The 10,007-nt window shown below is 41.7% G+C and overlaps 1 protein-coding gene across 5 annotated transcripts in view; it reads right to left on the bottom strand.

Annotated features, from left to right (window-relative positions):
• Positions 1-201: 201 nt before the first annotated feature.
• Positions 202-10,007, bottom strand: part of Golga4 (golgin A4) — an 84,455-nt gene continuing 74,649 nt past the window's right edge. For 3 of the 5 annotated variants that reach the window (XM_029543724.1, XM_029543725.1, XM_021206234.2), the window contains 2 exons: positions 5,830-5,916; positions 3,349-3,390 (listed from right to left, as the gene is read on the bottom strand). In XM_029543724.1, coding sequence (XP_029399584.1) covers positions 3,361-3,390; positions 5,830-5,916 — 117 coding nt within the window. In that variant the 3' untranslated portion in view covers positions 3,349-3,360. Of the gene's footprint in view, positions 877-3,348; positions 3,391-5,829; positions 5,917-10,007 lie in introns of those variants that run through there. The other 2 variants (XM_021206233.2, XM_029543723.1) reach the window with 2 other exon arrangements.

The raw sequence follows: 10,007 nt of genomic DNA, 5'->3' as shown, positions 1-10,007 counted from the left end.
CCAGCAGAAACCCTCCTGTAACACACGGGTGGGTGGGCGGGGATGTCTATATCCTCCTCAGTTGCTCATGTAGCTTTGGACATACATACGTACATCTGTCCTAGTGACCAGCACTTAGCTGGCTTGACAGCCCTCACTGCGTTTACCCACCTTAACCATCTTGAAGTGATTTCAACTTAAAAAGAAGCACAATGAAAACTATTATATAGGAAATAAACTTTATTTATCTGATCCTCTGAGATGACATGGCCAACAGTCACAGAGCTGCAGACAATAGGATTATGTACTATTTACAATTTACAGTAGTATTTTTTTCCTCTGAAAAATAATATAAGTCCCAAAGCTAGGTAAACATGAGGTACTGCCATTTGGGACTTATCATAGCATAAAGAATTAGGCTTTAGCAAATATTCAAAAAATCATCTGTGAAACAGTCAATTAAATTCTCTAATTTATCAGAAAAAAATTCACTAAGTTTCACCTCAAAATGTATTGCACAAGTCTTTAGGAAGAAAAAGAAACCACCCTAAAATAAATAAGGAAGATGGACAGTTCTTTAAAGAGAGGGAGAACACAAGAAAAAGACACTGAAGAGCCAAGCCAGGTGGGGCCAGTCAGAGCAGCCTTGAAACCACAGAAAACTTCCCAAGAAAAACCGGAATAAAAAAGGACAAAACCACCAGCACCTCGCCACCACCGGCACCGTCTGCTTCCACAGCAATGTATCTGTGGCCAGGGCAGCATCGCCGTCAAGCTACACAAATGGCCTGTGTGACAGCGCCATTCTCTAAAAACCCCACAGGTGGACAGCTTCCCAGGCAGCGGCTGCCCAGCCTCACTCTCTCCATTTCTTCAAGATGAGGTTCGGAGCCATGACTGAAAGGAAGAAAAAAAAGGAAACTCGGGTGAAATAAGAAAACAAACAAGCAAGCTCCTACAGCCAACTTGTGTGAGATTTGTTTTGTTTCTTCAAGATTAAGTAAATTAATACTCTAGCGATGACAGTAAAAAAAGGAAAACATTTCAAATTCTGATTCCTGTTGGAATATTCTAGAAACCACTGTTAGAATGATTTGAACTAATTGATAGCAATCCCAGAAGACAGTGCGGCTGAGCCCTGACAAGAGCCCCGGCACAGTCTGTGCCGTGTGGGCACTCCCACCAAGGGCAGGTCTTCACACAGGGCTTACAGGGAAGGCTGTGGTCCCTCTTTGCCAGTGTGCGGATTTGCTACACTCTGGGATGCTCGCAGCAAGACAAATGCACTGTAAAAGGTGGTGTAAAAGGCTAAGCTTCACTGGAAGTTCATTAGAAAATGCTGAGACAAACCCAGACTCTTCCTAAGAGTTTCCTGGATTCAATTATAAAACGCTAGGGCTCAGATCTGAGTAGTTTAAGATCTTAGAGAAGTAACCGTCCAAGTTAACAGAGACAAACTGCCCATTTACACTCAGCAGGGGAAATGGTAAGGCATCCTGAGGATTTACAAAGCTGGCTCAGCAATCATGCTGGTCCTGAGAACCTGATGGAGAGATGGAAAAAACAAAACAACAACAACAACAACAAACCTTCCAATAAGGTTGCTTCTTTTCAATTATTATTGGCTTGTACACACTTAGGAAACAAACGTCAGCTCAACTAAGCTCAGAAACCAGTGCTATGAAAGCAAAACCAGGGACCTGAGAGCATGATCGCTCAGTGCCGTGTGTGCTCTCTGTGAAACCTGAGGTCTTAAACATTTTTGAGAGGTTTCATTTGAAAAATGGGAAAATTGAACATTTATTATGTATAGTATGAAATAACTAAGTGTTGTCTAGCTAGTGAGTTTACTGCGTGTGGCAGTCCCCATGTTAAGAGGCACTAGCCACCTATGTCTGCCCCGTTGAATGCTTGCTGTAAGCATGATGTTTACAGGTAACTGCCAATGTTACACAAACGGGAGATATATGGAGAGAAACCAAGAGTGACAACAGGGAGAGACTTTCACAAAATGTTAGAAACGCAAAAGTGATGGCAGATGTGGGCATTCACTCCCTTATTTTTGCAAAGCTTAGGTTTCAAACCGGAAGTCAAATGGACAAGCAATCAGTCAACAGAGATGCTGAACACACGTTCCCAGTGTGAGAGAGCAGCTCTCTGCAGCACTGCAGGGCGGTGCAGCTCTCAGGACTTACTGCTGGCCAGGTCTCATTGCTTACTATTAAAGCAAACTAATGAAACCAGGCTCTGACTGCCAGCCCCATGGAGCAGACTGGAATGACTCAGCTCCAGATAACCTCCAAGCAAATTAAATGATACGATGTGAAAATCAAAAGGAGACTCAACACAGGCGTTTTGTAAAAAAAGGTTAACAAAATTTAAAAACAAACAAACAAACAAACAAACAAACACAGAGGCTGCTTAAGAGCACTGGCCACTCTTGCAGAGAATCTGAGTTCGGGTCCCAACACCCACATGGTAGCTCACAATCCCCTGTGACTCCAGTCCTAGGGATCTGACACCTCTGCTGCCTCTGTGGTGCACATACATGTAGACAAACACAGACACATAAAATTAAATAAGTAAATCATTTTAAAATAAAATAAGCATTTTTAAAAGCTTCTTTAAAAAAAGATCCATCTCAGCCTTAACGTCCTGCTCCATGTTCGTGCTGAACAAATACTATCATCATCAAGTATAATCAGACGTTAATCACGGAGATTCATGAGAATTACAGCAAGTTTAAGGTAAACGTGTACCCCAAGTGTTTAAGGCAATGTTCAATCAAGCTAATGACAACGACTACTGTGTGAGGTTGGGAATCCTTAAATGTTGAGGACCAGTAAATGGTGGGAAACATTTTAGACAATTACATTTCACCATAATAAAATGCTCATCAGAGACAGCCATATTCAATTAAACCAGGCTGCTGAGGAACACCCACAGAACATACATATGCGCTGTCTTCAAGTGAGCTGTGTGATCATGGGATGCAATAAAACTGTGTTTATTTTTAATCATCTTTATTAGTTTTCTTTTTTTTTCAACCTAGCATTCTCATTAGACTTGCAGAACTTGGGCTCTCTCTACTTGCATCTGAAGCACAGCACAGCACAGCACCGCATGCCCTCACTTGCATCCACAAGTATCCTTCATCTCTACATCATAATCTGTAGCCATTCTTGGTGGCTGTTAGTCTATGTATCAGTCTATTTCACAGAATCAACAGAAAGCAACTACATGAACCCAATGTCATAATCATGACTATTAAAAAGAACAAGCAGAATGGTTGATGGCATACAATACATATGATCTCTGTACCCACAATACAAACACGGCTGTCCACTCATCACATGCTTACTAAGCACAGACTGACGGTTATCAGAAGATGCCACTGCGAGGTGAGGTGAACTACAAAGCCAAGAGGAAAAGCTTATTGGGTTAGTTTTCAGACAAATAGTGCAGAGGTTACACTGTGCATATGAAGTGGACAGAATTACAGACGGTACCTAAGTCATTTCAAAGTCAGGGTCATCAGGCAAAGCATAAGGAATATGTAATACTTCCCCCATCTTAGATTCTTACTTTCAATTTTCATTTAAAGGTTTAAATGCTGAAAGGTGCACTTCATGCTAAGGGCACATTTAACTGCCAAGTAAATGAGAGGGGTTTATATTATGAAGTGATTTTTGTTGTAATTCCATTACCATACACATTAAAATTTGATTTACATAATTTCAGCTTACCCCCATGAATTTTTAGAAGTCAATGAATTTGAAATTCATATATGCAATACACCTGTATATTGAATTCTCATTCCTAAAAGGTGTCAATTTTATCACTGAATAATTCCCTCATAATTCAAAAGACTGTCAGGAGCAGCTGCACGAATGACGCACCATGTTGCAATTCTAATGCAAAGGAACTTGCTGTCAGTTTGTTTTACTGTAGCAAACTTCTTAAGTAAATCCCATGCCCTAATTTCAGAAGGCCACCATCCACCATCATTAACTCACGTCATGGTTTGCTTTGAAATGGCAGTATGACAACAAAGGCTGTTAACCAGAGCTAAGCTCATTTCTGGATGATGTGACAAGCCTCCGAAGTGTGTGTGTGTGTGTGTGTGTACACAATGAAGTTAGTAAAAAGGAGCACAATGAAAACAAACTAGAAAAATGTTTCAATACACACAGCATAGTAAGGTTAGTATTTTGCAAGAGAATCTGCAGAAGCACACAGGACATAGGAATGTGGACATCCCATGTCTATTTTTCTAAGGTTAAGAACCACTTAGAGAATTGAATAAAGAGGAGTCTAGTGAACTATTCAATGCTTTGTGACCCACAACAACATTGAACAGGGCTTCTTCTGCCCCAGCCTCCTAAGTGCTGGGATCATAGGCATGTCCCCTGGCCTGCCACATGATTGACAGTCATAATCTTGTCATTGGGCCAATATTCCCATGTTGAAGATTATGGAAGATTTTCTAAGTAATTTTCATGAATTTTTTGTAACATTTTAGAAAGTGATCTGTCATGTCTTATTCTAACAATGGCAGCCAAACTACTTTCTCAATTAAAAACATATTAGCATATGCATTGTTTTTCATTAAGCATCATTTGTATTTGCATTTGTTTTCCAAATCCAGCTGGCAGGCATCTTATTCCATGCCAGGGTCTGGTAAGTCTCATGGAGGGGTGGAAGCCTTCCTCTAAAGTGCTATAAAGTGCTGATGATTTATTAACTTAGGGGAAACAAGTGAGACCAACAAAACCACCATGGTCTGTCAAGGACTAATCCCAATTACACGTGAGGCTGGGGACGCAGCTCGGTGGCCAGGGCTCCAGCATACATAGGCTCTGGGTTTCAGTCCCCGGCACCACAGAGCACAGGAGGAACAGACAACGTGGAGGACGAGTGTGACGGCAAGCACAGTGAGAGCTAGTGAGCAAGGAAACCAAACCCTGGCAGAGCCAGGGCAGGAGCTCTGCCCAGGCAGTCCCTGGGGAACAGACATGCGGGCTTATGATTCCGGGGTCTGTAGCACTTCAGTGAGAACATGTGCTTTTAGGAAAATTAAGAACAGGCTTCTCTATAACAAAAGACTCTCTTAATCCAATTTCAGCCAATTACATTATCCTTTATAAATGAAATTCTCTTAAAGATACAGGAAAGGATCCTGAGTCACTCTACAAATATCAAGACTCTTTAGACTGATAAAAGATCAATCAATTTGATTAGTTTTCAACTTACAGGATATAACCCACTTCATGCCCACACATTACTTCACGTTTTCTACACATCTATTTTATCATTTGAATGGTCTGCTGGGCCTGTCATTCACATATGATTAAATGGGAGTTACCATTTATCCCTAAAAGTAAAACTTCCATATTCTTCATAGCTTCAAATTTCCTATATTCTCTGTAACAACTCCAGGAGCAGACAGCTGCAGACTGAATGTATTCAGCAAGCCAAGAGCCATGACACATGAGGCTCTGTTTAAAGCCTGTGCAGGCCAGCCTCAGGAGCAAAGGAGGATCAGCTCAGAACCCAGTGCCCACTGCACCCCTTCCTAGGATGAATGCTTATTTACTCAGGCTCTGGGAACCACACACCACAAATGTGGCATCAACTGCCCCACTAAGAACTCCTTCCCTTGAGAGTTCCCATCAAACCTGCCTGGGATTAACTCTCTTAATGCCCATCCACTGCCACTGCTTAGCTGTGGTACAAAAGACATTTAAAAACTTGCAATTTCTTTTACAAATAAAGAGAAAGGCTCTACAAACAAGGCAGACTATAAGCCATAAGAAAGCTGTCTCCCTACAGCTGACTTCTGGGACTTACCATCAGACGAGCATCTTCTCTTTCCAAAATTTTCTGAGCCTGATCATCAGGAAATTTCAGGACAGTGGTTATAACTTTGGCCATGGTCTAGAAGCGACAGGAAAGAGATCATTGGCAAAGGAAGAGGCAAACAAGTCTCACAGCATTCTGACATGTTCTGGAGGATTCCTTAGTGCTCTCAATGGAAGTCACAAACAAAGAAGTATGATGTGAAGGTGTCTGTCAAGGAAGTAAAGACGAGCACTAGCGTCTCAGTTTAAGAGGGCTTCTTACAAGGTCTACCTTTGAATTACTTAAGATAATGTATTTCCAATAGCATGAAGCTTGTATAAAGATCTAGCTGTTAATTTTTTTATCTCATTAAGATGAAACATCATCATGAATTCATCTGAACGGCCTTATACTTGCACTCACCTACAGGATACATTGCCAAAACAGATGTCCTAGGTAACTAGAAATAGGGGCTCTAACGAAGTCACATCATAGGTCTCATAGACATGGGCTAGTGCATGGACATGAACATGCTCAGAAGTTACTTTTCAAGACATGCAGCACGTCAGCCTAATAGAAATTACATACTAAAGGAACACAGATGTTGTGTTTGGTAGAACATATAATGAATCAAAACATTACACATGGGAGTTTGCAAAACAAGATCATAAACTGTGCAGATCAGAATAAATATACCGTAAGTCAGACTGTCACCCCAAAAGCTCCTGGAAAATTCTCGTCAAAGGTTGAAAACTCCCTACTGTGTATCAAGATGAGATGTTGTTAGGCAGACAGACAGGAGAGAAGATGTCACTTATGAGATGAGAATGATAATGAGCTCAGTGCTTACATCTCAGGTCAGGTGGTACTCTCTCCTGGGGACTCCTAGAGAACATGGTAGAGCATCCCAGAAGAGGGAACCAGTGCCCATGGCTACATGAACTCTGTGTGTAGGCCTGTGTGTTTGGTGGCAGCAGTGGGGCTCTGGGAAAAGTTGTAGGAAAAAAAATCAGCACAATATTATCAACCCAAAAATTCTGATATTCGTATCACCAGAAAAAATTTAATTAATAACAAAATGGGAAGAAACTAAATTCCTATTACCTGTAGAGAGCCAAGGCAGGACAGTGCATATTCCTTCTAACAGCTCAACCAGCTCAACAGTGAATATCCCTTCTAACAGCTCAACCAGCTCAACTGAGACTGTTTTCAGCTACAAACCCCACATACAATGACTCTAGTTTCATCTTTCTTGGTTTTGGCTTTGCCATTTTAATGGCTTTAAAAAATATTTTTAAAATGCCATTTAAAACAACCACAGTCTTGGAGGATCCCAGAGGCATTGACGACACCTCAGTTAAATTATGTTAACTGGACAGAATGCAAGCTTAGTATGTTAAACTTGAGTACAGAGGTCAGGTGTATGTGTCACGAACTGGCAAAAAGAAGTAAGTAGAAACTATTTCAGTATTTTCTTTTTACACAGAGAGGACTTCTTCTGTATTACTATTAAGATCCCCCCCCCTCCACGTACCAAATATCTAAAATTCAAAGGTTCAGTTATATGGAACATTTCCTTATTTTCAGTATCATACGTATCAAAGCTTTCATTCTGAAACCACACATGCATGTTCAAACATGTTTATAAAGACACAACTATGAACTGTGACTAGCTGTCTCTTCCTACTTACAGACAACACTAAATGGAAAATCCAGTCCTAAGTTCATCAGTGACCCCGAATCCATACTTGACAACCAGTAAGGCCTCCAGCTTGCCAGAAGCCAGGGCTCTTGCTACACTATGGAAAGAAATCAGACTGTCTTCTCTCCAAACCACATCCTCAGGTACTAGTTAGTTAGGAAGGCAAAGTTCAAACGAGCCACCTACTTTATAAGCAGGCTCTCCAGCTGGTGTCTCCTTGGGGGACGCCTCTTCAATGACACTTACAGAGCAAAACGGGAGGCAGACTGGATTTCAGTATCAATGAGGAAGCAGAGGACCAAAGCCCATGAAGAGGAAGAAAGCAGAGCTGAAGTAGCTCTAAACGGTATGAGCATGTGCACAGAGCATGTGCATCCTCCAAGCACCGGCCTCATAAAGGATGCTGCAGCCAAAGCAGGTGAAGAGAAGCAGGTGATGACACAAGGGGACTGCCGATGCAGGCGGACAGCACAGCGCCAAGTCCTTTCTCCACAGGCTGCTTGCCACTTCTGAGTTCTTTGTTAAAGCAAACCACAACAGATGCACCTAAACCCAGCTTTATTCTTGTTGGACATTTCAGAACTATCTTCTCTGTGATACATACACACAGGTAAGATTCTGGAAGTACTTCAGATCCTCTAGCCTTCAAGACTGTGTGGTCCCAGCTGGGAACACTTGGACTTCACAGGTAGAGTTCAGCGGGACCAGACACCTGGGACTCAGGGAGCTCACACATGGTTTTCTTGGGCCTTCACTCTGAGCTGCTGCCCATCCTGTGCAAGTGCTGAGGACTCCCTATCAAAACCTACTTCTCCCCTTGCTTAGAGCCCGATCTACCTTGACCCTCCACAAATTAAGGCTTAAGTCCTTACCCTGCACTCTGCTCCAGTCTGCTTAACTAAGAACTATGCACTGTTCAATTCAAGTCAGCAATGGCATTGGCGTCCACATCACTATCTACTATGACAGTCCACATAGCAATGAATGGACAGTAGATTAAGCACCAGTTTCAAAGTTTACGTGTGAAATGTGATGTAGACTCATAGACTGTTCATCCTTAGCCAGATAATCACAACAAACACAGACAAACGTGGATGAAGAGCTGTGTCACTGAGGCAGTGGCCTTCCAAGCTGGGACCCAAAGTGAATGAAGGCTCACAGAGGACAAGGTTACATTTGGTTTGAGCTGTGTCTCTCTTCCAGAGGCTCAAACTTGGAAACCACATTTCCCAAGCACTACACCTTCCTAGGAGCAACAGGCCACAGCTAGTATGCTAGACTCAGGAAGGCCACAATCTGTTAGCCACAACACTTGAACCACAACATTAGAGTCTAAAATATCTACAGTCCTGAGAGGAGACTCAAAGCTCAGCCTTCTACCAAGTACATATGCACAAAATGTTACCCATCCACCAAGCTGCAAATCCAGGCTGCTGCTTTAGCCCCTGTGAGAACGCAGTATGAGAAAAGAGTCATTCAGTGCCTTTGCTTTATGAGGAAAGATGAACCAAGAAAAGGCACTGGGCCACAATGAACTAACAGACCCCGCTCTGTGACACATGCTCACGATTGATTAACATAACTGAAAGGGTCTGATGGTCAAACATGGGGGTATATGCCTATAATTCCAGCTCCTGGGAGGCAAAGCAGATCACCACATAGCAAGACGTTGCCTTAAAAGTCCAAAACCAAAACCAAGGGAGTGTGTGTGTGTGTGTGTGTGTGTGTGTGTATGTGTGTGTGAAACACATCCCCAAACTTGTTTGATATTAAAAAAAAAAAAACAAAACAAAAAACCCTTAATTTCTATATATACTAAGATATATACTGGTGCTTCTCTATATATCCTACAAAGCTGTAATACTATCTTTAGGTCTTTTTCTATGCCCTTGATCTCTTGGTTTTATATCTATTTTCCGAGTCATTGTCTGGACTAGCACCTCTATAACTCACACAAAGGTCATTACCCCATTCACAGTCATGATACAGACGAGGTAAATCCCATGAGGAGTCTACAATTATCAGCGGTAGAAACTGATTGGAGTGGAAATTTTTACTGATAGAAAGTTCATGAACTTCCCTAACCACATTCAATTCCATTCAATATATATTTACCAAATGTCTAACTTAAGGTTTAAAATAAACAAATCAAACTGTAGAAGACATATAAAGTACGACTCTGTACCAAGAACCTTATGTAGGAGCTATGTTCTAGAGAACAAACTGACCAACAGTTCCTACTTGCATAGTGTGGTCATTTAAACATGATCGACATCCAGCATATGTAGAAACGACTTATAACAGATTAAACTATCTCTCAATGTTTCTTAGCAGTCACTGTCATGGTGATAGAATGGTGATTCACAGTGCTATCTATCTGCAGGGCCCTAAAACCTCCTTAAAATACTATTGCTTCTCCTACTTTTAAAATCTGAAATCTCTCTCTCTCTCTCTCTCTCTCTCTCTCTCTCTCTCTCTCTCTCTC

Source organism: Mus pahari, chromosome 10 (assembly GCF_900095145.1).
Source record: "Mus pahari chromosome 10, PAHARI_EIJ_v1.1, whole genome shotgun sequence".
Lineage (NCBI taxonomy): Eukaryota > Metazoa > Chordata > Mammalia > Rodentia > Muridae > Mus > Mus pahari.
This window is presented reverse-complemented; position numbering and strand designations above follow the sequence as displayed.